We start from the raw sequence: 26,497 nt of genomic DNA, 5'->3' as shown, positions 1-26,497 counted from the left end.
GACTCCCCAGGCACGCGTCCTTTCTCTGTCCTCCAGGGGGCTAATAAAGGCTGGAACAGCTTTTAGTTCCAGGAGACGCCTGCTAGGATTCATTCTCTCTTTTTCCAAAGGCTTTTAATGAGACAAACTGTAAAAGAATCAAAGTGCTCTGACAACTTCAAAAACTGAAAGAAAAAAAAAAAAAAAAAGAGCCTTATTTCTTTTCGGAATACTTCAAATCTCTTTTTCCCAAAAAGGACTTTCAGATATCTTACAGCACTGAGCTTGTTACCAGTAAGGAGGGTAACATAACTTGCTGTCCAAACCAGGATGCTTTTGAAAGCAGGCATTATTAGTAATTATGCCAGAACAATGCAAACTACGGTGTCCAGGCCAGGACCACCTGGCCCATGGGTCTTCTCCCACTACCCTTTCACCTTTGACCCTCACTGGCATTTGGGGAGCACCTCCTCTTTGCGAAGAACCACAGCAAATGCTCCACCTTCCCTCGCTCACTTTAATAAGAAAACTAATGTCATTTGTGAACACACTTAGCCCAGGCCTGCTTCCGAGTGGGCCTTCAATAAAAGCCATGGCCTCCCTGGTTGGCTTCCTGGGCCATCCCGACCTCGCGTCTCAGAACCTTCACCCTGGACACCCTACCTGCCCTCAGGGACTCTCACTCAGCTCGCTGGTCCTGAGCGTGGCCTTCACACCCACCTCTCTGGGCTGCAGCATCTCTGTGGGACTTGCTTCCAAGTCGGCCTCCCCACCCACCGAGGGCAGCTTTCTGAGCCTCCATCTCCAGGCCCCAGCACGGTGCTTACGTCAGCACACTTCCTGTCACCAGCCCCGACCCCGCTCGCACACACACAGCCCACTCTCCCAGGCTGATGGCAGCTCACACATGTCCCAAGGCAGCTGGGGATGCACAGAACCCGATGGATTCTTGCATGACTAACGCCAGGACCTCTGTGACACTTCGTCTGCTCAGAGGCCCTTGTGCTGGCCGGGGCCCTCCTGGCCAGTCGTGGTGATGGGCCTGTCTGGGGCCAGATAGCCAGACTTCTGTAAATCCTGGTGTTCTCGGCAAAGAGAGATACAGACACAACTAATTCAAGCCCGTGAGCTGAACTGGGGGAAATCTGGTGAAGGGCGGTGTGGCCACACTGTACACCTGCACCCCTAGTCACAACCACGTGACCAGGAAAACAAAAGCTGTGACACCAGGGCCACACGAGCGGCCACTCCTGGCTGTCGGCACGCTAAGCCTCCCTCGCTCCCTGATGCCACTGCTGCTCACTGGCCAACGGAGTAAGTGTACGCTTCCCCCTTCAGGTCGGCCCTCGGTCACCTCCCTGCCACTCTCTCCACACCACACCCGGCTTGCTCCCCAAGCCCCTGCAGATCCAGATAAACAGGCACCACTGCAGGGGCCTCCTGGCCGCCTGAACACAGCACTCTGCTTTAGGGAAAAGGCATCTTCGAGGAACTGACCTCCACTCTGTGCCATAAACGGATAATTTTTCAAAATGACAAAGTCTAAGTGAAAGGCGGCCTCCAGGGCACGGCATCCTGTCCCCCTATGGCGTTTGGCAGGGAAGGATGAGAAGGTGCCTCTGCTTGTCCATCACCCACTGAACCTGCCCGCCCCCGATAGTGCCCTTGGTTTCAGAGCCTGAGCACACGTGAAAGGCCTCCCTTCACAAGGACGCGTCCTTACGCAGTTACGGTGACGTCCCTGCAGGACAGGCCTCTGCAGGGACAAGCTACACAGTCCCTGAGGCCCCTGTGTTGGTCGAGGCCCCCCACCTACAACTCCCCGGGGAGCACTGGGGGGCGCAGGGGGGCGCGGCCCGGGCCGAGAGCCCTCCACAGGTGCCTCCAGCCACGCTCACCTTCAGGCGCAGGGGCAGGTCCTCAGGGCTCTTGCCTGCCAGCTCGTCATCGTCGTCGTCCTGCAGGAACAGGTCGGCGGGGATGACGCCCTTGGCGTACTTCTTGGTGATCTCCACGAAGTCGTCCAGCGCTATGTAGCTCTTGGCTAAAGCACAGTAGAGAACACATGGGGTCCGCAAGACTGCAAGCACTGTCACCCTGCATGGCCAGGCCAGCAGGGGCACGCTGGCTGGGCCAGGCAAACCCCTCCCTGGGCCCGGACGACGGGAGGAGAGAGGCAGACAGGCCTGCCAATGGCCTCCTCGCCTTGGTGATGTGCTGTCCCTCCCCCGAAGCGGCCCCCTCCCTAGCTCTTCAAGCCTAGGGGCTGCCTGAGCCCAGCTCCAACGCTGACTCCTCAGCCATGGTCACCGCCAGGGCCCCTGTGACCCTTTCCCTCCCTTGGCCCCGGCTGCTCACAGCACTGATGCCCTGCAGCTCAGCCCCCTCCTAACCCCGCCAGTCAACGCGTATCCTCTGAGGACCTACTGTGTGCCGGGCCTACTGTGTGCCTGGCACACCTTCACTACCTCCACCCGCCATGTTCTGCCCTCTATCCCCCACCTCCCCACAGCCCATGCTGGGTGCCCCCAGGCCTCTGCCTGTGACGTCTGCTTGGCCTGGAGCACCCCCCGGTGCCCTCCGAGGGCTAACTGCCTCCTCACCCTCGCTGGCTCGGGCACCCAGCGTGCTTGCAGCCCCCGGCAGCTCTCTGTCCTGCAGGGACTGTCATGCTGCCCTCCCTGTCCCTCCAGAGTGCATGCTCCCAGTGGGCAGGGTCCAGATCCCAGAGCCCAGAACACTGACACCCAATCAACAGCCCCAGAGGGACTGAAAATCCATCACGCCTCCAAGACTCTGGAGGCCAGGCCTGGACTGGCAGGAGGGAGCAGACACGGCGCTCAGGGTGGTGGGAGAGACAGCACGGCAAGAGGTGTCACTAGCGCAGGACCGGCGGCCGTACTCACATTCGCTGCTGACCAAGCGCTCTAGCACCCGCCTCTGCTTCTGCAGCGACTTGGGGATGGGGCCAGGCTGCACCCCTCCGTCTGCAGGGGACAGAGCGGATTGAGAATCGGGGCAGGCTGACCGCCCCATTCCCTGCAGCCCCCCAGGAACCTGCCAGTGTGCCCCGGGGACTGCAGGGCCTGGTGCCTCCACGCAGCCCCAGAGGGCAGTGCTAGGGCCACCCTTCGGGACTGTCACCTCTCAGCTTCCACCCCCAAGGGTGACTCAGGCCCCACAGGGCACAGCCCATCCCCTGTACGGGCGCGGCCTTGGCACTGGACACACCATACCCTCCGGTCAGCCTAGCCTGTCCCCATACACCTTTGCTGCTAGCGTCGTCACTTGGCGTGATGCTCCCCTGGAGGAGAAAGCGCCCGCCCCTACTGCCACACCCCCAACCTGGCAGGCATTTACCCAGCTCTCCTGCGCCAGGCTCCGAGGTGCACCTCTGCAGGGGCGGGGCGGGCAGGAGTTGGACCAGAGCGCAGACAGTGACAACAGGAGAGGAGGGGCACTGTGACTGAGGGAGGCCACGGGAGCCCCGAGCGGAAGTGGCCAGTGGGGGCGGGGGCAGCACACGCAGGTGGCACTGAGGCCTCACAGGGTCTCCGGGCTCCACACGGGGCAAGCACGCCTCTTGGGGGTGCTACCACCCGGCCACCTCTGCTCATCCCAGAGGGGCAGTTCAGACAGGAGTCCTGCCCTGAGATCCCCGGAGAAGGGGCAGAGATGCCCACCCAGCAGTCCTCTCTGACGGGTTGGCAGGTAGCTCCAGCTCCCAGCATCTACCCCTCGGGGCCGGAGAAGGCTGGGCGAAGCCCTGGGCAGAGAGTCATTTTCTGAACAGTGGGAGGCAGGGGCTCCTCGAGGTAACGAAGTCACAAGAGTCAGGTGCCCCCCGTGCCACCAACCCAGGGAAATGGAGAGGCCACACCCAGTCAGGGACGTCCATTCTCCTGCCCCATCCATCCTTCTGGCTGCTGCCCGTGCCCTTTGCGGAAAGCCAAGTTAGAAGGAGGTGGGGAGGGCTGCAGAGGCTCGCAATGAGGTCCGTCCTGGACAGACTCTCGGGGGTTCGGGGACCTAGGTCCCTGCCCGCACCTCTCACCCTCCCCGCACTCCCTGTCCCTCAGGAAGAGCAGGACACCATTGGAACGACAAGGCCTGTGGCTCTGCCTGTGGGCAGGAGGGGAGGAAACCCCAAGGCGCAGAGCAAATCAAGGTAGAACCAGGGGAAGGGCCTGCTGGGTGCCCAGACCTCGGACTGAGCCAGGGCTCAGGGCACAGCTCAGGGCGGGGACCCCGGGAACAGGAGGATGCCCAGGAAGGACGCTCCCCGGCTTTACAGGACACCTGTGAGGTCCCCACAAGAAGGTCCCTGGAGCCCCCGCTTCGGCTCCCATGCGGAAGCGCCCAGGACTCCAACACAAAGGCCCAGGAGGCCGCATGGCAAGGCCGCGTACCGTGCTCGTTGACCTGGCCCACGTTCTCCAGCAGCTCCGACACGGCCACCTGCTTCTTCTTCTTGGGGTTGAGCTTCCAGTACATGACGAGGGCCGCCTTGCGCACGGCCCGCTCCAGGTCGGTCTCGGAGGAAAGGTGCCTCACCTCCTGCTCGTTCTCGGAGGTGATGCCTGAAAGAGGGGAGGCATCAGAGCCCTCGCCTCACCTGCCCAGAAGCTGTCAGTGACGCCCTGGCCCTGGCCAGCCCGCTTGAGGGGGTTGGGAAGGGATTCCTGCAAGCGGCTTTGCAGGCACCTTTGTCACCAGGGCTGAAACGAACATCTGACCGAAAGGGCATCTGGCCAAAGTCCCGGCCGGTGGGCGGCTCGGCCTGGCCTTTCAGCAGACACTCACCAAGTGGCCATGGTGGCCTGGTGCTGGGCAAGGACTCCCCATCTTCCTGGCTTGCTCCCCCCTCCCCATTTCACCCTCACAAGGACCCTCTGGTGGGATGCTGCTGTCCCCGCCTTACAGATGGAGAAACCAAGGCACACAGGGGCGGCCTGGATTGCCAAGGCCACCGAGTCAGGGAGGCAGAGCCGGTCTCAGACCCTGGTCAGTCTCACTGCAGTGAGCGGCCTGGGTGCAAGAGCGGGGCATCCCTGCATCCACAGCGCCCGCCCCTCCTAGGGCGCCAGGAGCAACTGTGTCCCTGCACAGACGGCCCTTTCCCAGGTAGGCAAGACTCACCCATGGAGAGACCGGGAGCAGGTTTCATGGGCTGGTCAGCAGCTGCCTTTCCCCCTGCTCCCCAACCACCTGGACGTCAGCAAGGCCCTTCCAGAGGGCAGAGAGACTAGGGATGGAGGATTGGGCTTTTTCTCCTTTGAAACGTCTCCGAAACTTTCAACCAGAGCCCACGTTTATGATCAGTAAGCGCTGTGAGAACGTGGAGGCTGTGGGTCGCACGAGGCCTGGCCCCCTCCCTCACACGCCTTCTGGTCCTCGGGCCTGCCTTGGCTCCCTCAAGGCGTCTGGGAACCACTGGCTCCAACAGTGAGCTGTGCGGGCCGCACCGACTCGATCAGCCAGTGCAAGGCCGTCCTGCCTGCCCTGGAACGGGGAAGCTGGCTTGGTGAGAAATTTTGGCTAGCAAAATATGACCATTCCAAGTTGTCAAAGGCATCAGCCTAAGGTCCAGAGAGAGTAGATTCTATATAATAAATGTTACTTTAAAACATTACAATGCAAAACCAGAAGAAAACAAATACCAAACTACAGAGCACTTCTCTCTGGGTTTCAACGTGATGGGTAATATCTATCTTTATGTTTTCTATATAGTTCAAGTTTTCTTTGATAACAATAAACACTTCTACAATCTGAGGGGAAAAAGGCCCCTTTCTGACACCCACTTTCATCTTTCTTCTGAGGTTTGAACCTTCAGGAAACACTCTTCCCTGACACCAGGAACGAGCCATTTCCCTTGGGCAGGGTAACCTAGTTAAGTGTCCACACGTGGGCAGGCTACACATCACTGCCCCTCCCAACACCCAGACCCGTCCTGGCGGTGAGTGCCAGCCTGAGTGGGTCTTCACTGGCCCATGGTCCCCAGCTTCTCGGCTCAGGCTGGATGGAAAGTCAGTTCAGAAAGTGCCATTCTGACCTCAGGCCCCCGTCGTGTTCTCCAACTTGGCTCCAGGATCTACTCCTCAATTTGGATTAGAACCCAGAGGGTATCTCCTTGTAGACGCCACCACAAGTTAAAGAGGATGAAAATGGCTTCACTCCCTAAGTATCACACGTTATACTCCAAAAATGTCTAAACGGCAAAGCCACTGGCATAACAGAAACCACACTCATTGCTCAATGGCACTGCCAACAGCAAGTTTTCCTGCTGCTACTTTAGTTGTTAATTTAGCAAAGCAGCACGGCATGCCTCATGCATCCCCCCCCCAGGCCTCTTGACCCACCTTTTCTGTCCGCCAGGCACCGGCGGAGAAGCTTGACGGCCTCGCGCCGGCCCTGCTTGGCGGCGAGGGTCAGCCAGTCGACGGCAGTGCAGTTGTTGACCTCTTCATCCCCGTCGCCGGCAAGCTGCAGGTAGCGTTTCCCCACCTGCAAGCAGGACCCCGTCACTCCACGTGCTGCAGCGGCCTCCACACACAGCGCCCGGGCTCCCACGTCCTGCCCTGACCTGCTCCCCGCAGCTGGGCAACCTCGGCCTCCCTCTCCCTCTCCGCCCGGTGCTCCCTGCCAGAGGGGGGTGTCAGGACCCCTCCCCCACTGATGCGATGAGAGAGGGGGTGGGGGCATGAGGACAGGCAGGAAGCAGAGATGGTATCAGAGGAGGTGATGCCCAAGATCAGGTGGGAGCTGGACAGAGGAGGTGAACACGTATGTGCTCCCCAGAGGGCGGAGGGAAGAAACGACACCATGAACACGGAAACACAACAAACGGGGGCCTGGCACACGGCGGGCACAGTCAGGCAGCTCCCAGCTCCCAGCTTGCAGGCACCAGCTTCTCCCAGACCCACCATGCTGCAGGCCGCGGCCTGAGTCTCCCGCAGACAGCAGTGCTCACCTCTGTCTGTGCCTTGGGGTCCCCAGCCTTGGCCTTCTCCAGGACCTCTTCAAAGGGGGTGTCCACATCTCCCTTCGCAGGCCCTTTAACACGGGAGAACAAGCAGATGGACTGTCACCAAGCTGGTCCTTGTCACTTGTCTGAGGAGGGGAGGGGACGGCAGGAACAGACTTCAGCCCCAGGTCAAGAGCGTGACAGCAGATGCAGAGAGAAGGCGCCAGGAAGCTGCTTTCCTGGGAGCAAGGACCACAAAGCTGCCAGGCGGCGGTTCCAGTGTCTGCTCAGAGCTCGTGGTGGGAGACAAGGGACAGAGGGGGGCACAAGTAACCACCATTGCCCCCTCAGCTGACTGCAGCCAGAGCGGCTGAGCTCAGGCTTGAACGGAGTTCTAGAAAGATCCAAGGGCTCAAGTTCAAAAGCCCCTGACCTGAAGAACCTGCACCCCAATGCCCAGCGCCCCAATAAACAAACCAAATTCATGTTTTCCAAGACTGTCGTCTATACACACGACTGATTTTTGGAGGTCATAATCACGGTACATACATTTTGGTGTATATATATATATATATATATATATATATATAGTAGTGAATCACAACCAATTTCCCATGTTGCTCTGCAGTGAAATGCACCATTTCAGTGGCTCAGAAATCCCACCAGGGTTCTGGGCCTCTCCTCTCCATAGGACCTTTAGGTTATTGCCATACTCCCTAATTTTATAAAACGGTGCCAACAAACCATTCTGTAGGTGTATTTTTTATTGGGGGGGGGTCATTCTCCCAGCACAGGTTCTTCAGGTGAATTACTAGGTCCAAGGGTCCAAACATCATACAGCTCGTGCTATATTTTCTTTGTAAAAAGCTATCCTAAGTTACAAAAGCATCACGTAACTTCATTGATTTCACTACAACCTCTCCTGCAGTAGGCAGCATAACAAAAACTTTTTTTAAAAAGATCACTTTTTACCAGTCCCTTTCTTTGATTTAAGCAACCAATACCCGGGCCTGTGCCCGACACCACACCTTGCCTCGGCCATTGCCACACTCCACCTTAGCAGGTGCCTAATTGGGATTAACAGACTCTTGCTCTCTAGACATTTCTGGAAACAGAAGGCAGAATTCAGGGGAACATGAACAGTCCCCAGGAACACCCACCGGATGACCAGCTTTCCCTACCCCTTCATCCAGGCCTTTCCCAGAACCAGGTCCGCCAGGCTCAGAGCCAGCCCCTGTGTGCAGGGTGCCCAAATCTACGGCACCCAGGAGCCCAGGGGGACACAGCAGGGCAGGGGCCTAAAGCGACGCAGCCTAGGAGGTTCAAAGGCAGAGGTCACACCTAGTTTGGAGAGGACACGGGGGCCGGGTGGGGGTGTCTGGGGACGGCTCAAAAGGAGGATTCTTAACGAGACCCACAGGTCAGGCACCTGTACTGAGACCCTCTTGGTGGACAGCTTGCAAACATGATGATACCTCTCCCTGAGGAGTTCAGCCTGGGTTCCCTTGACCAGGTCCCAGGGACCTAACCCAGAGATGGCTTCAGGGCCCAGGACGTTCATCCCACCCCATGGCCCCAGACCTTGGTGCTTCCTGAGTCATCAAGGTCAGTTCTCCCTTCGGCTGCCGTCACCCCCTTCGGCAAGGGCGGGAATGAACTTTCTGGCCAAGGGCTCAGACTAAAGAGAACAAATGGGAAGGGTGGGCTCGCAGGGAAGGAGGGTGTGTGTGTAGAGAAATCTGACCTGCCTGTGAATCTACCCTTAGCGTCAAAGTGCCGCATGACCAAGGGAGAGTCATTTTCAATCCCATCGTCAATATCCATCCAGTAGGACAGTTTACGAAGAATGAGACACTTCGTATTAAGTGCCTGGTCCAGAGCTGATGTTCCCAGTGTGCGTTCCTTTCCCCTCCCCACGTCCCACCTCTCGGCTGACCCCAGGGCCTTCCTGGCTCACTGAGGCCAGACTTCCCAGCCCAACACCAGGCACCTCTCGGAGTTCACAGCTCTTTTCTTTACTCACTAAATTCACAAGTCCAAAGTCCTTTTTATTAAATCAGAATATGGAAGATTCAGGCACAGATCTGTTGGCTAAAAAGGTTATTCTGTCCATGATTAATTTTTCGCAGACATTGTCCACAGCCTGACATTTCAAGAAGTCTCCTCGATATACAGAATCTCTTTGAAACATGCACCTCACCTCCCTCATTACCCTGCTTTCCATTTGGCACTGGCAGAAATAGGTCTACAACTACTCAAATGTTGGGCTCGTGCTATGAACCAATCGGGGGGTTCTGGCTTGTTCCAGCCAAGGAGGAACCCTCACATAAAGAACACCGCCAGACGCTGGCTGCGTCAGTGTGGATACCGAGGGCCACTGAACACACGAGTTCTCTGTGGGCTTGACCCTCATTCCTGGCCTCTTCCTAACCCTAACCTGATGTCCCCTTTGGGGACCCACCCTCCCCCACTCTCACAGGGTGGCTGCAGCAAGCCTACCTGGCCCATCCATCTCCCTGACCACAGCAGCAGGTTCAGGGAGGGACACAGACCCAAGTCAGGACAGTGGGGTCTGTGCTGGCTGCTGGGCAACGTCTCTTCCTTCTGCTGGATCTCAGCTGACAGACACCAGCTTGGAGGCCGAGGGCTGCCCTGGGGGAAGCCCACCTGAGAGTGAGGGCATGCAGGAAAGCAGAGCTGGGGGCAGATTCCCAATCATGTCATCTGAGTCCCTGGATACTCTACACTGTGCAGACATATGGAAGTAACAAATCCCCTGCACCCTGTTGTCTTGGGACTTTTTTTAAATAAATTTATTTTATTTATTGATTTATTTTGGCTGCTTTTGTTCTTTGTTGCCGTGCGCGTCTTTCTCTAGTTGCGGCGAGCGGGGGCTACTCTTTGTTGCGGTGCGCGGGCTTCTCACTGAAGTGGCTTCTCTTGTTGCAGAGCACGGGCTCTAGGCACTCAGACTTCAGTAGTTGTGGCGCATGGGCTTAGTTGCTCCGCGGCATGTGGGAGCTTCCCGGACCAGGGCTCGAACCCATGTCCCCTGCATTGGCAGGCGGATTCTTAACCACTGCGCTACCAGGGAAGCCCCACACCCTGTTTTTCTTTTTCTTTTTTTTTTTTTGCTTATGTTAATTTACATCAAGTTTCAACATCACCAGCAACTGAGAGTGTCCCGACTCTAGCTCATTTTTGAAAGTCTTTCTATCAATCACAAAACGGCAATGGCAGAGCTGCATGGCCCCGGGTAGTCTCCTCACCTCTGCGAGGATCCACAGAGGACCAGCACACCCCCTCCTTTATACTATTTATCTCCTGCAGATCCCACGCATTTGAGAGACTTGTATCCACCACACGGCATCAGTAACTGATGCTCATTTTGTCATGAAATGGGAGGAGAGTCCCCAGGATGCTGTCCCCTCCCCCCAGCACAGCCCATCTCCATTTTCCTGCGTCTCTCACGGTCCCACCAGCCTTTACGGAGATGATCTGTGTCCCGCAGGTCTGACCCATCTCCATCCCCCAGTGTCAGACACAGCTCAGCAAATGCTGAACAGACGGGAGGGATGGACAGGGGACCGACAAGGGAATGGTCTCAAGCTTTCATCTCTGTCTCCCCAAATCCTTGCACAGGGCCTGGAACACAGCACACTCTTGGCCTGGAGACTGAACTGCCAAGCTCACCTCCCTGATCTGAGCAGGTTCTGAGTAGAAACAGACAAAGGTGGGTGGCGAGCAAGTCATGCTCCCACTTGTCACCCACCCCAGGGCTGTGGGCTGGGGAGCCTCAGGCGTCCCTTCCCAGAAGTCCCGAGGGCTCTGCCAGCTCCCCAGAGACGGCTGAGAGCAAGAGAGAAGCTGGCTTCCATTTCCCACAACTGCTGAGATCTAGATTTGCTGGAGCACATTGTTTAAATTGTTGAACGCACGCCAAAGGCTCTTAAAAGAAGAGCACAATCTGAAACACACAGGAACTATGATGCCGTACTCCTGTCTCTAGGGGCTGCTGCCCTTCCACTGCCTCACTCGCTGGCCCTGGACAAGGCCTTAGGCTCCCTAAGGCCTTAGGCCTTAGAGTCCCTGGTCCTCTCCTGACACCCACCACGTGGGCTGCCGTGAAGGGAAAGGTGATAAGAACCCCAGGGCCTCCCACATGTCCTCCTCATCGCTGTGGGCGGCTGGGTCACCTTGCACCAGGGGGTGTCCCAGCAGCCTTCGTGATGCTGACTCTGGTTCTCATGAACACACAAGAAGGACAATCCCTGCGAGCCCGTCTTTTCCAGGGGCTGGCTAAGCTCCAAGGCGGGGGTCCCGGGCAGGAGGTCTGAGCTTCCCACAGGCCCAAGCAGGGGTCATGGACCTCGCCCATCATCACTCACCAGCAGACGTTTACTGAGCATTGGCCCCGGGCCAGCCTGAGCTCCAGGAGCCAAGGGCACTGAGCTGAAGGAGGCAGGACCCCCGCCCTCCCTACCCACCCAGGGGCCAGACGGGGACAATCACATTCCAGCAGTGCAGGCTCAGGGGGGCGGTGGAGGTGCCAGGAATCATCAATCCTGATGGCAGGGGCTTCCTGGAAGAGGCGACACCCAAGACTTGGAATGCAAAGGGGAGGTTAAAGGTAAGGGATGAAGGGCATGCTACCAAGTTTCCAAAGGTCCCAGGAAGCCACCAGGCCGGAGACAGACTCACCGCCCCTGCCATCTGTCCTCACGACAGGTCATCCTGGAGTGAGGGGATCGGAGGGATGGCCTGACAACCAGACAGACCAGGGCTTCAGTCAGGGTCAGGATAAAATAACGCGTGTACAAAACTCCCTAAATCTTCAATAGCCAGCACCTTGACCGGACAAGGAGAAAGCGAGTCGTTTGTGGCTGTGGCTTGTCCCCAGGACAGCAGGGACTCAGCGCTCCGCATCCCCTCCCGCACCACATCGTCTCCTGACCTTCCCAATCCCGCCGTCCAGCCCTGAACCCAGCTGGGAAACTGCCCCGCCCACGCCCTGCACCCACCTGGCAGCTCCAGCCAGAGACCTGGAGTCAGCCCAGCTTCCGGGGGCCTCTCCACCTGCCACGTGCCTCCCTGCCGGCCTCGGCTCCCACAGGTCATCTCCACGTAACAGAGGTCATGCCGCTCCTCTGGTTTAAATCCTCTAACGTTCCCCAGAACGCCCATTCTCCTTATCCCGACCATTTGAGACCCCACTCAGTTGGCCGACCTCTTGACCCTGCGTCCAACCCCTGCCCAGAGCCATCAGCCTGGGAGCCCTTTGTGCCCTGCACGTGGCGGCGGGCCCTGCCTGCCTTGCCCACTGTCTCCTGCACCCGCTGAGCAGGCAGGCCCTCCGTCAACACTGGGGTGAACGTTTCCTGCTGTGTCCAATTCAGTGACAGTGACGCCACAGAGAGAAGTGACGCAGCAGGGCCCAGCTGTGGCGGGCCGGGACCCCGAGGGTGCCAACCGGCCCAGCGCTTGCTCAGTGCTCCCCGCCCCTCCCCTCGGGGTCAGAAGCCAAACAGAGACCACATGTGTTTCCTGACTCTTCTTATCTGAAACTGGCAGTCTTGACTTGGTCCATCCTCTGAGGCCGTTTTGCTTCACCCAGATTGAAACCAAGCGCGTTCCCAGCCCCCGTCTCCTGGCCCCGCAGCTGTGGGGTGTTTGTGGCTGGACAGAGATTCCAGATCAGGCCCTGGCCTGCCCAGATGCCTTGGAGACGAAGCAGAGAACGCAGTGATCTTTGAAGGAGATGTGGAGATCAGAAGAGCCCAGTGGGGCGCGTTTCTGGGCACAATCAGGCACTAGTCCAGTGTGATGGAGCCACAGAGCTCAGGCCCTCTTCACCCAGAGCTCGGAGGTCCCTGCAGCTCCGATGGGCATGGGGGCAGTGTGGGACAGGAGACTGGGATCACCCCTGTGCCCATCACTCAGCACTGGCTGCTTTGGTAAGTTGATGGCTCCGTTTCCTCATCTCTAGATGGGGACAGGAACAGAGTCTCCCTCTCGAGCTACCGTAAGGGGTCACGTAAAGCCCCCAGGTCTGCAGTGCACATGGCAGACGCTCCCCACCACGAGTCTGGGGCCCCTGCATGGGGCGGGGGCAGTGCTGAGCTGGGGGTGCTCACCTCAGGCAGCCGGCTTCTCAAGGGGGAAAACGAAACGGCAAGGCTGGGCGAGCTGGAGAAGGGCGGGGCGCGGCCAGGGACTTCCCTAACTCATACAGAGCACCTGGAGCAGCGGCGGCCAAGAGAGTCACGGCGTCCTGCCTCGTGCAGGACACAAGGAAGCACGTGGGTGCACACGCACACGCGCGCACACGCACGCACGCACAGCTTGCAGCACAACAGCCTCCTGGGGGAGAGAAGAGGCCAACGCACACGTGAAGCCCCTACACCCAGACACACAGAGCCTGGAGCTGACACAGACCGGTCGCCTAAGAGGGACTGAGTGGGGCCGTGAAACTGGAAGGCTGCCCCGACATGCGAGGGGAAGCCTGAATAGGAAGTGAGACGGGCTCGGGGGGCAGGAGGCTTGATGACATCCACGAAACACATCGAGCTCCAGGCACGGACCCTCTCTGCGCCACCGGGCAGGCACCTAAGGGACGAGGGGCCTTGACTCAGCACCTCGTCCCATGCGCCATGCCCAGAGCACAGGGTCCCAGCACGTGGACTCCACATGGCTGGTATGACTGCGCCCACTTTACAGATACAGAGACAGGCTCAGCGAGGCCTCCCAACTCCCTCAAGGGCACACAGCTCAAGGCCACCAGCCCAGCCCAGCCAAGCGTCCCACCTCGGCCATCCAAGCACCATCTTCCTGCACCACCTCATGGCCCCGACACTCAGTAAATAAACAGCTCATGTGGACAGACGTACTTCAGAGTCCCGGCTGGGGTGCACTGGCACCAAACCACAGAGCGTTTTTCAAACTACAGACTTTGACCCAGAAGGTCACGGAACCAATTTAACTGCCCACAAGCAGCATTTGTTTTTAAATAAAAGCAACAGAATGGAGACTATCAGACAGCAACACACACACTAAGGACAAGTATGGTTTTGGAAATTTCCATTCCCACTGGACGTGTGCGTGTGTGCGTGCAGGCCCGTGGGTGTGTGAGTCCGGTTACGACAGCACACGTCTTTCTTGCTGTGGGAGGAGGTCAGAAAGTCTAAGAGGCGGCAGTGCCTTGAGAGCTGGGTAGGATTTCAACAGGTGGAGATGGCAATGGCATATTTTGGGCAGAGGTTCCCACGTGGCAAAGGGGAGGTGGGGGAACAGGGAAGGCGGAGGCGGATTTGGAGAACGTGGGATGGTCTCGGTGAGCAGGGAGGAGAGGGCGGTGATCCACGGAAAGAAGTCACAGGGCTTTCACCACCCACGGAGCTTTTAGACCCGATGTCCCCAGCGGGCTCCAGTCTGATCGCTGCGCCTGTAACCGGAGCCAAGGACCCTACTTCACAGGTATGGTCATTGTGAGAATAAGACAGACACACTGAGAAGCACTCAGTGGATTATTAGAAAAAGTAACGTCGATACCAACTATGTTCTCCCCAAATATCACAGCCAGAGGTCCAGGGATCCTCCCTTTCTTGGAACTCACAGTAGACTTGAGGATTTTTCCCTACAACAGCCCCGAAAGCACAGAGGAGCCTCTCACACAAGGCTCCTGTTACAGCCCGTTGCCTGGCCCTGCCCCCCGCTCACTCCTGGTGTAGCTCAAATCGCAGGCCAGACACGAGAGCATCACCAATCCGAGCCTTCCTTCCTCGCTGCCACCCCGTCACCTGGAGGTCCGGGGCTCTCTCTACCCCAAGCCCACCCCTGGCGAGGTCATTTCTTCCCGCTGGCCCTGCCTGTGCTGTGCCCTCTCCCCAGGCTCACTCCTGCTCAGGCGTCATCTCTTCCCACAGAGCAGGGCCCCCACCTCCCCAGCGCCAGGCCCAGGGCCACCTCTATGCTCCTCACGAGACCGTGGACTCCTCGGAGGCAGGGGGCAGGCCTGAGGATGTGCTGCCGATGGCCACTCAGGGCCAGCAAAGGGCCATGCTCAGTGAGCAGCAGGTGGACAGAGGACGGACCAAACCCTGGTGTCCCTCCCCCAATGTCAGCAAGGCTGCCAGCACCACAACCAGCTGTCCCGTCGCACCCGGGTCCTCACACTATCTCATCTCTTCGCCTGGGAGGTGCCTCCTGGGATAGAGTGGAAACCTGAGGAGGCCCAGAAGTGGACTGAGGGAGAGGGGAAGCCCTTGGAAGCCTGGCCTGGGGATGGAGGATGGTGGTCCAGAGGGCAGCGGGGACCTGGGCCTGGGCCCAGCCATATTCCAGGCTGGCAGCCAGTCCCCAAGGGGAGTGGCCACGTGGGGCCCCCAGACCGGGCAGAGCTGCCTGACTGAATGGCCCCTGAGCAGTGGCCACGGTGCACAGGGAACAACATGGGCTGCCCCGAGTGCTGGGCGGGACCAGCTGGGGTGAGGAAGACTTCCTCCTGCCACCTCCCCCCATACAGTGCCTGGTGGGGACCCTGAGCAGGTGGGAGCTGGTGCTTTTGGTTATAAATAAAATAAGGAAACGTGAAGTCTGCTGCAGCCCAAGTTTGTGAACTTAGGAGCAAAGCCCACTCCAAGGTGAGAGTCGAGGCGCCCTGAGTGGAGCAGGTAGGCCCCCGACCACAGGGGGTGCCCTGCAGGAGGAACCTCGCAGGGGTGTCTGGACCACATGCCAGGACTCGGGTGCTCGCCCTGCTTCTAGAACACCCCCGGGGGAGGACAGTCCAGCTTCCCAGGCCCCATCCCCTTACCTGTTCCATCCACCCTTTCTTGGCTCCTGGCATGCGAGGCCTGGGGCACGGCCGAGGCAGCCGTGTCTCTCACATCTCGTCCAGGTCCAACCTGGGGTCCGGGAGCTCGGGGCGTCCCACTCTTCTCCTGCTCCACCGAGGTGGTGGCATTGAGCCGTGAGCGGGCCTGGGGCTGTCGTGGCAGCGGTGGAGACCATGGGCCAGAGGGGCTCGGAGGACAGGCACCGGAGGCCATTCTGCAGCGAGAAAAGCGGAGGGTCAGACACATGAGGCCAGCCAAGCCCAGTCTGCTCTGGCCTCTAGTTTCTGGTAAAGAGAGGGGATGGAAAAGGGAAACAGGGTGGGGGCTGCCCAGCATTCTATGTGATCTCATTCAACCTCACAACAGCCCCCATAAGATACTCCCATTTTACAGAGCAGGAACTCGAGGGAGGAAACAGTCAAGGCCGGCTGGCTCGGCAAGTCCCACAGCAGGCATGAGCCGGGCCCTAAGACTCAAGGCCTTGAGTCCCTGCCTCACCAGGCATGAGCCACGGGACCTCGGGTGTGCTCATCTGAGAAGTGGGGATGTAGAATGTCATGAGGATTCAGTGAGATGGTCCACACGGCGCCCTGGGCACAGTGCCTGGCTGTGCTGGGATGAAAGCTGGCCTCCAAGTACATCCACCCAAAATCTGTGAAGGAGACCTTGTTTGCAAGAAGGGGTCCTTGCAGATGCAATCACGGATCTTGACATGAGATCATCCTGACTTAGGGTGGGCCCTAATCCAGTGATTGGTATCCTTATAAGAAGAGGGAAACACACAGACACAGAGAGGAGGGCACCATGTGAAGGAGGAGGCAGAGGTCAGACAGATGCAGCTGCACGCCCAGGGATGCCAAGGATCGCCAGCAACACCCGAAGCCAGGAGAGGCGAGGAAGGACTCTCGCTTAGAGACCCCAGGAGCAACCAGCCCCACCGACATCCTGATCGCGGACTTCTGCCTCCGGAACTATAAGACAATAAATTTCTATTGTTTAAAGCCACCAAGTTTCTGTAACTTTCTTATATGAGCCCTAGGAAATGAATACACTGGCACAGAGTGAAAGTTAAATAAATGTGAGGAGAGGGGAAGGAGAAGAGGAGGGATAGGGAGGGCGAGGGGAGGAGGGAAGGGGGGGAGAGGGGGAGCGAAATGGGGAGGGGAAGAGAAGGGGGGAACACAGCCCCTGGAGCCAGGATGTAGTCAGACCTGTCCACCTCCCAAGCCCTCCACGCTAGGCCTGAACCACAGAACAAATATCAGGGAACTTGAATGCACCAGATATGAACACATACTAGATGTGCAGTGACGGAAACCATGAAGCTGGTGTGTCAGAAGAGATGACTGGAATAGGCTGGCGAGCACAGAGTGTCTACCACAGGGGAAAGGGCTCCATTAGTCAATAATGCCATTTAGCAAAACAGCAAAAACCACCACTGACACAATTAAGGGCAACCATGAGCCCCAGACCGTGGAGCTGAGAGCTCTAGGAGTTCCCCAGCCAGAGAACCAGGATCAGACACAGACCCTGAAGAAGTCGGGACCACGTGCACTGTGCAGGGGATCCCCAAGGATCCCATGACCCTCACCACAGGCTCAAGGCCATATCCGTCCTCTTCACTGAGATGAGGAAATGAGCACAGAGCAGGGAAAGCCCGGCAATGAGGAATCTGGCTCCCAAACTGACCCGTCGTAGCTGTCGCGCCCTTGGCTGTGTCCACCAGCTCTGTGGTCCTGAGCAGGCCACGTCCCTCTCTGCACCTCAGTTTCCTCAACTGTAAATGGGGATAATCGTCTTACACTTGGGGACACTGTGAGGACCATATGAGACCAGAGACCACAAGGGACCAGGTTCCCAGGCATCCCCGGTGCCCAGCTCCAAGCTCTGAGACTGCCCCGAGCCTGCCAGAGTGGGTGCCTGACACGTGTCTGCAGACTGCTGACACAGCAAGAGTCGGAGGGGGCCCCAGGCGCCACACGCCACTTCCCCAGGGCTACACAACCATGTCTGCTCCATTCCTACTAGAGATGGGTCCCAGAGATCAGATCTCTGTCCGCCAAAGAACCCTGGAGATTTCAATCTGGACATTCCTCCCTCAGAGGGACTGAGCCCTTATTTTAAAACATCCCCCTGGCTGCAAACCAAAAGCATGTCAAGCCACATGGATCTGCTTGGAAACCAACACAGTGCTTGGTGCTACTTCCAAACACCAGGCTTCCCGGAACCAAACAAAGAGGCAACTTTTGTGAAATTCGTCATCTGCCTGCATGTGCAGACCCATTGGGCAGGTGGCCAGCTGTGGGCGGGGAAAGTCAGCCGGTGATTTAGCAGACAACCCAGTTGTGCGGGTCACTGGCTGACCCGAGACAAACCACATGGAGCCACGTCCGACCTGGAATTTCAGGAAAACACAGGTTCTGGCTGGCCTGTTGGGCTAAGTATTATGCATGTCACATTACAATCAAAATAATACTGTTTAAAGTAAAATCTCTGCTTAGTGAGAATGGATGAATAAAGGAGGATTAATTTTCAGGTTCCCTGAGAGTTGGCCAAACCCTTTTTGAATCAAAGGCCTTGTTATTTTAAAACAAACGAAATGATCCATTGCCATGGATGGGTCACAGGGAGGATCACAGGTGATCTCCCGGTGGAAGGACCCGCATGGTGTCTGGTGCTTTCTTTTCTGTCTTCTTTCCTGTGACACTGGGGCCCCTGAAGGCAGGGGCTATATCTCATTCACTCAGAATAACTGCCTGCTTGCCTTGCAAGGTACACCGGAGGCAGCCTGGCCTGGGGGAAGGAGCCCGGCTGGGGAAGAGCCTGACCCATCTCACTGTGTGATCGGAAGCAGGTCCCTCCCTCCAGCCTGGCCCCAGAATCCCGAATCCAGACTCCTGACTGCAGGATGAGAGCATCAGCGTCCCGCTCCACCCCAGCTCCAAGACTCCTCCGATGCCTACGAGTGGGGCAGTCAATCCACACTGCCGCCCCATGACCAGAGCAATGGCTTGGAACCTGTCATTGTGTAAGATCCAGAAAACCAGAGTGGCCAGCATTCTTTCCACATGAGCACCCAGGCATATTTTTATCCCATCAAAACACAAAATGCCAACATCACGGAGCTCGGCTGAGGGGCTGCCACCCCCTGAGAGGGCTGCTAGGATCACGCACCTACTGACGTGGAGAATGATCTCACGTGGACTTCAGCCCAAGCTCTCTAACCCTTGCTCAGGCTGGCCCCACTCTGCTCTCCCCCCAGGGGGGCCACCCCGACCTCTGAAACAAGCCCCCATGGGAAGCCTTAAGGATGTTCACACACCCTCTGAGCAGAGCCTCCACCAGCAGGGTCCCAGACCAGGGGAAAAACTAGGGATGCCCACGGTTTCACATTCAGCCTACTTGCTGCTCCCCCACATCCACGTGCCACTGTGGACCTCCACGCCTTTGCTCTTACAGAGCACCTCTCTGGTGTCCATCACAGCTGTACTTTCCAGCACCGTCCAGAGAGGGCAGGTGTGAAACTCACAGCCCCTCCAGATGGTGCTACACTATATAGCTGTTAACCAGGACCTGTATATGAACGTTTAAAGATAAGGAAATGTTGGGCTTCCCTGGTGGCGCAGGGGTTGAGAGTCCACCTGCCGATGCAGGGGACACTGGTTCGTGCCCCAGTCTGGGAGGATCCCACATGCCGTGGAGCGGCTGTGCCCATGAGCCATGGCCGCTGAGCCTGCGCGTCCGGAGCCTGTGCTCCACAACGGGAGAGGCCACAACAGTGAGAGGCCCACGTACCGCAAAAAAACAAAACAAAACAAAACGAAAAAAGATAAGGAAATGTTTGTATGACGCTGTTAAGTGGGATCTAAAGCAGCATGAGCTATTGACCTGAGTCTAGGATGAAAACAAAATTCATCTGCACAAAAAGACGGAAGAAAATGCCCCCACGATGGTTATACTCTGTCTGAGTGAAGAGACTACAGGTAGTTTTATTTTATTCTTTTTCTAAATGTACTTCCCTAATTTTCTATAATGAACGTGCAAGGTTTTTGGAATTACCACAAAACGTTATTCTAAAACCCGTCTGTAACTGAGCCTGAAGGGAGAGGGCCCAGGGGTTCCCAGGGTCTGGGATGTCTGCTCTGGATAGCCCAGCAGCCTGGCACAGGGCTGCTCCTCAAGACAAGGGCACATAGCCCTTGGAGGTACCTATTTTTGCCCTAGAGTATTAAGGGCCAAACCAAGGAACATTCCGGCTCCACCCAATGTGCCAAGTTCCCAGGACTAAGCGGGAATAAGCTGGGAATGCTCCTCGCCTGGCCGGGGTGGGTCAGCGCACATGGACTGTGGGCCGATCCTGTGCCGGGCCCCAGCTTGGGCCTCCCGGGCCCCAGAGAGGATCCTATAGGACCTGCCTTGGAGAACTCAGTCCAGATGGGAAGGATGACACCCAAACTGACAACCACAAAGAGGGAGCTCTTGGGGGCTGCAAGCACAGAAGGGGGCCACACTCAGCGGTGGAAAAGGGGCAGGGTGGGGATTCTGGATGAGTGGCCTTGACTAAAGCTTTAGGACAAGCAGACATGAGCCAGGCAAGGGTGAAGGGAGGGAGGAATGGAGGTGTGTGGGCATTTCAGTGGGGGACTGCCCAGGAGAAAGGGCAACGGACATGGCTTAAAGGCAACATGGCTGGGAAGGTGCGGAAGTGACTCTGGGGCGGGCGCACAGGAAGGAGAAAAGAGGCTGAGCGGGCAGCTGGAACCTGGGGCAGGTCCCGAGGGCCTGAACAAGTGCCAGGCTTAGTGTGGGGTTGAGCCTAGGGCAGAAGGAAATGCAGGCTGGTGCTGTAGCGCAGTGGCAGTTAAAGAACCATCAGGGCTGTATGGGGATGGCCCAGGGAGACCAGGGAGGGAGCTGGGTGGTCTTCCAGGGAAAGTGAGGAGGCCTGGCCGAGGGCAGGCATCTGAGTGCGCTCCTGGGCCAGGAGAAACAGAAGCATCACCAACTGAATGTGGGCAGGGGGGAGCAGAATGGGGCCTGATTTGTGCTCTGGGGCCATGGTGTTGGTGCCACTTGTGAGGAGGGGACCTGGGAGAGGGGAGGGAGCCATATGAGGCATAGAGCAAGCTCGCTGTCGTAATTCTTACCACCACTATTGTGGACAAGGATTTGGTCTCTGTCCCACAGCACAGGCATTTCGGGGGTCAGGGACTGAACTAGGTTCCCCTCTGTGACCAGCCCCAAAGGCCTGTCCAGCCCTGGCCTGGGTGGGGCAGGGGAGGCCTGAGTGGGGAGTCCTCCACATACCCTTCCATCCTGGGAAAGAAGATGAGATGTGGTCTCCCAGCAAACTTTCCTGTGTCCAGGCAAAGGTCCATTTGCTGGGGGAGCAAGTATATAAAGGAACGTTCTTCTGAATCCCTGATCAGATGCCGAGGGGCTCCAGTGAGAATCACAGCCCCTTGGAGACAGAGCTGACAGGACGGGCAGTGGAGAGTATGGCCTCTGTGTTTCTGTTGGCGTGGCTTCCTCACTGAGTCTGCAGTGAGGTCAGGCAGCCAGCACAGTGGGTACCCAGGGCATCGTTCCCTCAGTGATGCATCACAGCAGAAGGGAAAGCCCTTTACAAATGGGCCAAGTGCCAGGGGTCACTGTCCAAGGTGAGGAGAGGCAGGCACTGGTTCTCAGCACCTGCCCAGGGGCAGAGGTTTCCCACCAGGCTCTGCATGATCAGCTGTGGGGTTTTAACTTCCTCATGGGTCAAATAGGGATATAATTCCTACCCCTAAGACTACTGCGAGGGCCAAATACTGTACAAATGTTAGTTCCTCGGAATTTCTTAACATCAACTACAATAAATGGTGTGAGAGGGCTCAGCTCCACCACGCCCAAAAGTCAGATTCCCCAGAAAGTTTCCATCTATCAAAACAGAAATTGATGTTCCTGAGGGCCAGGTTCACACCAGCCAGGGCCCAGGGGCTGCCACTGCCCCTCGCCATGCCTTACTGAGGAGCACCAGGGGAGAGTAACTGCTACACAGATTCTAAGTGGGCAGTGGGGGCTTCAGTCTCAGAATCTGCCCCCTGAGGAGGGCACGTGCCCGCTTGGGGAGTGAACCCCCAGCACGCGCGCGCGCGCGCGCGCGCGCACACACACACACACACACACACACACCCAGCAGCCCCTATGATGAGGCCCAGGCGCCTTCCAGCGGCCCCGGGGGCACTGAGGGCGGCCCGGAGTCCCAGAGAGCCAGCCGACGGCCGCGGAGGAAGGGCCATGACTGGGCAACTCGGTACAGGTGCTGTGGGACGCAGGGCAGGCGCGCCCCCTTCCACTCGCCGGGTCCCCAGCGCCACAAGCCGCCTGCCTCTGAGGCCGGTTTTCCCGCCGGCAGTGTGGTTTCTAAGCCAGGCTCGCGGGCGTGACGGTGCTCGGAGCGCGCAGTGCCCCGCGATGCCCGGGGTGCCCGGACTGGGGACGAGGGGGCGCGCACCCCGGAAGACGCGATCGAGGCCCGGGCAGGGGTTACCGTGAGCGTCGCGGAGAGGACGGGACCCCGGCCCTCCAACTTCTGGGGAACTTGCAGGGGACACTAGTACCAGCCGCCCGTCCGCTCAGATGGGGAAACTGAGGCCGAGGCGGGCTGCAACTCCGGGTGCTCCCGGTTCTCTTTCCAGCCCACCCTGCGACCGCCCCTTGCCGTGAAGTACTCACCGGCCCGCTAGTAGGCCTCACGCGGCGCCGCGACGCCCTTGGGCTTCAGAGCTCGCTGCAAAGTTGCTCGAGAGGAGCTGGACGGCCCGGGGCCAAAGGGAAGCAACCGCGACCGAGCGGGCGGCGCCGCTTACAGTGGCAGCCGGAGAGCTCTGCCCACAACGAGGGCAGGGGAGGGGCGGGGCCTGGGGCGGGGCCGCAGGCTGCCCTCCACTCTCGACGCGGCCAGGAGGACGCGGCGCCGACTCGGCCCGCTGAGCGGCCGGCATGCCTGCCAATCACTGCTCTCCTCTGCCAATCACAGAGCGCCTCGCCTGACAGCTGCCCACTGGCCCACAGGGCCTCAGAGAAGAGATGGCCGGGTGGGCGGGTCGGACCCGCCCACAGCGAAAGTTTCCGAGTGGACTCGGGCCCTGGCACAGACCCGGCCCTGCCACTCCACGCCCACAGACCGTCAGGTCACTGGGAAAGACGTGCACTCGGTGAGTAACAGGTGGTTGGACCCTCGGACGAGACTCGGACCACCTTTCACTCACTACCCTGGCCCCAGCGTCCCCAACTTCAGATTCATTACCATTGTTATTGCAATATTAACTAACACGTTGAGCGCCTACTATGCACCAGACGCCTTAATTTCGGCCTCACCAAAGATGGAGAGGGCTCCCCTAACAGAGGAACAGGGATAGGAAGATGTGGCCCATTTAAATGTGTACCTGTAACCAAGGGCTGCTTTAAGTGCATGAAGTGCAACGTAGCATGCTTTCACAAGGTAAATGTGTGGCGCGAGGCTAAGGCAGTTTGGAAACCCTCCTTTCGGTTCTGCCCTGGGGTCTGAGAGGTGTGGTTTGCAGATAGGGGCAAAGGTCTATACCTGAGACAGGCCTTGGGGCTGTGAAGCACCGGTTAGCGGTGCGGGGCGCCTCCTGGGCTGTGTCTGCTGTCTGGTCCTCACAGCCAACCTGAGATGCCTGTTCTGGGTTATCATTGCAGAAACTGCTGCTCAGAATGGCTGCCGGGAATATGTGAGCAATATTTCGGGAGCAAAGTTTCCAGATGGTTTGGGAGATGAGTTCTATCCACTGAACACACTACCTCGGGGACTTTTGTTAAAGCCACGAGACTTACATCAGGCACCTCACTTTATCCTCCAGCTGCCCCCTCCATCCGATCCCCATCTTCGTGTCTGACCCGGTGAGGCTCACAGAGGAAGGAAGGGAACAGGCGTCGAGCAGCACCCACTCTGCCCCAGGCTCAGTTTGGGGGTTTTCACACCTCAAGGTTTTTCATTTCATCCCCAATATCACCGTGAGGCAGGTGACATTGGGCGCATTTCTATCGATGAGAAGACTGGGGCTCAGACATAGACGGGTATTTGTCCAAAATCACACAGAACTCTTTCCCCCTTGCAGTATACTAATTACAGAAAATTTGGAGAATTAACACAAAGTAGAAAGAAGAAAAAAATCACTCAAAGGCTATTACTGTTTACATTTTGGGGTTTATGCATATTTAAGAAAGGGTTTCCAGAAGTTACTGTGATCACACTGCATGTGTTGGTATATGTGTGTGTGCACTAGAGCAAAGTCCTAGAAGCAGAATCACTGGATCCTGATAGGCTTCTTCAGATCTATAGATACATTTTACCAAAACAAGTTTCTCAAAGTTTCCTCCAGTTTACTTCCGAGGGGTACACACTGCCTTGGAGAATTACTTTATTTTTTAGCCTTGCCTACTATGGCAAATGAAAAATGGTCCCTTTGCAATTGCAATTTGCATTTCCATGGTAATTAAGAGGCTGGACATTTCATATTTCTTAATTTTGAGAAGCATTCTCTTTCTCATTTATCTATTGGGAGCTTAGAGGCTCTTTGAAAACTAATCAGATGAGTTTCTTTTCTTTCTAACCACCCATCTTTACTGCCCATCCTCTCCTTCAGCATGGAGGGCTGGAGGCTGACCTGAATGGCTCCTGCAGCCCACCCTTGGGATCAGCAGCCCTCCTCGCACCTGCAAGGCTGGGAGCAGAGACCCCTCCTCCATTATCTTGGCAGGACTTTTCCAACTCATTTGTCACTGTCTACAAGAACATAAGCAGCTTGTCATCCATCCCCACTGGCTGGTCACTGCCCACCATCAAGGAGACCACCATCAAGGAAAAAACCTGTGAAGGGACCCCATAAACAGTGGGAAGGGGACAGATTGAACAATTCCTCCTGGGGAGGCAAGAGAGAAAATGAACCTCAGTCAGAGCACAGAAACATTTAACATATGCCATGGATTTAAAAAACTTTAAAAGTTGTAGGTAAATTCAGAAAGAGAATAGTCGCGGTGAGAAAAATTAGCACTGGAAGATAATGTGGAATAAATGCCTTAAAATGTGGAGGAACAATACATGAAAATCATCAGGGAGAAAATGAGAGGCTTGCTGGCAGTTCCAGGCGGTACAGCATGTAAAGAACAGGCACTCCAAAAGGAGCTGGAGGGGAAACAAATGAAAGAAATGCTAGAAGAATATGTCTCTGGGCTGAAGATATGCCATAAAGTCTCCAACTCCAAGGATAAGTTATGAGAAAGTCTTGCAGAATTCCAGAAAAAAGCGGTCACAACCCAAACAAGGAGATTCAGAGTGGTACCAGATTCCTAGGCAATTTTGGGACAATGTCCAGGGATTCTGACTGTCTGATCAACGCGCCTTTCCCCTGCTATGATGGAATTCATGTGTCAGGGCAGAAGAAGGAAAATATCTAACATGGCAAGACACAGAGAAGGCCCCTTTGACCCGCGGAAGTTTCCCTCTCACCGACATAGTTCAATCACAGCAGAAATCTCGAGATAAGACACAGAAAATAGTGGTGAGCAATGACCCTTGCAAAATATGTGGTTTAATCTAAATATGCCTGGGATTCTGTACAATAATTGCTAAATAGGGATTCTTGAAACATAAGCCACATACTGTAAGGGAAACCTGTATTAGCCTGAAAGTAAAAACTAGAATTGATCTTCAGGAGTTGAGCAAGGAGTGAAGTGGAGAAGTACAAGGGTCTGATTTGGTGCCAGGGAAGATGGGGAGAAAAATCTCATTGGGGAGGGGGACATTGTTACCATTTACTTTTTATACATCAACAGGGAAGTATCGTTTAATTATGAGTATCAGTAGTTGTAAAGCACCAACTGGTAAAAAAGAAGCTGAGTAGAACTTCTGAATTAATGGGCGGAGGTAGGGAGTGTGGAGAGAATGAGTAAAGAGACAAAATTAAGAAAGGGGGGAGACACAGGAAATAACAGCAATAACAACAAAATCTAATAAAAGATGAAAAATTTAAAACCATGGATATCAACTTTCATAAGAAATGTGAATGGGCTGAATTTCCTATCAAAAGCCCGTAAGGCTGGGATAAAATCCAAATCTAGTTTAAGTGCTGTTTACAAAGGCAGACACCAAAAATGCTGACGAATAGAAGTCCAAAATAGTCTACATTTGAAAACTGAAATTTAAAAGATAACAAGAATGACAAACTAATGTTGTCTAAAGGATTCAAGGCAGAAAGCATTCACAGGAACAAAGAGGGATATTATGTAATTGTGCAAGGTACAATCCACAGAGATTCAACAGTCATAAATCTTAATGCATCATGAAATACAGCAGCTGTGATGGTTACTTTTATGTGTCAATTTGTCAAGGCCAAGATTTGGCCAAACACCAGTCTAGATGTTGCTGTGAAGATACTTTTTTAGACAAGAGTAACATTTATACCAGTAGACTTTGAGTAAAGCAGATGACCCTCTATAACGTGGGTGGGTCTCACCCAATCAGATGAAGGCCTTAAGAGGTGATGACTGAGGTCCTCTGAGGAAGAGAGAACTCCGCCAGCAGATGACCTTCAGATTTAAGTTGCAACATCAACCTTTCCCTGGGTTTCCAGCCTGCCCTGAAGATTTTGGACTTGCCAACCCCCATGATCACATGAGCCAGTTCCTTAAAATAAACCTCTCTCTAGATGTA

At 56.4% G+C, this 26,497-nt stretch overlaps 1 protein-coding gene across 1 annotated transcript in view; it reads right to left on the bottom strand.

Annotated features, from left to right (window-relative positions):
- The window catches only part of WFS1 (wolframin ER transmembrane glycoprotein), a 28,287-nt gene extending 5,637 nt beyond the window's left edge, over positions 1 to 22,650 (bottom strand). Inside the window, exons 1-7 of the mRNA XM_029235639.1 lie at positions 22,495 to 22,650; positions 15,756 to 15,991; positions 6,950 to 7,032; positions 6,339 to 6,483; positions 4,389 to 4,559; positions 2,886 to 2,966; positions 1,878 to 2,023 (exon numbers count right to left, since the gene is read on the bottom strand). Coding sequence (XP_029091472.1) covers positions 1,878 to 2,023; positions 2,886 to 2,966; positions 4,389 to 4,559; positions 6,339 to 6,483; positions 6,950 to 7,032; positions 15,756 to 15,990 — 861 coding nt within the window. The 5' untranslated portion in view covers position 15,991; positions 22,495 to 22,650. The remainder of the gene's footprint in view (positions 1 to 1,877; positions 2,024 to 2,885; positions 2,967 to 4,388; positions 4,560 to 6,338; positions 6,484 to 6,949; positions 7,033 to 15,755; positions 15,992 to 22,494) is intronic.
- Positions 22,651 to 26,497: the final 3,847 nt, after the last annotated feature.

This window comes from Monodon monoceros, unplaced genomic scaffold (assembly GCF_005190385.1).
Source record: "Monodon monoceros isolate NGI ecotype Baffin Bay Population unplaced genomic scaffold, NGI_Narwhal_1 Super_Scaffold_20, whole genome shotgun sequence".
NCBI classification, from domain to species: Eukaryota; Metazoa; Chordata; class Mammalia; order Artiodactyla; family Monodontidae; genus Monodon; species Monodon monoceros.
This window is presented reverse-complemented; position numbering and strand designations above follow the sequence as displayed.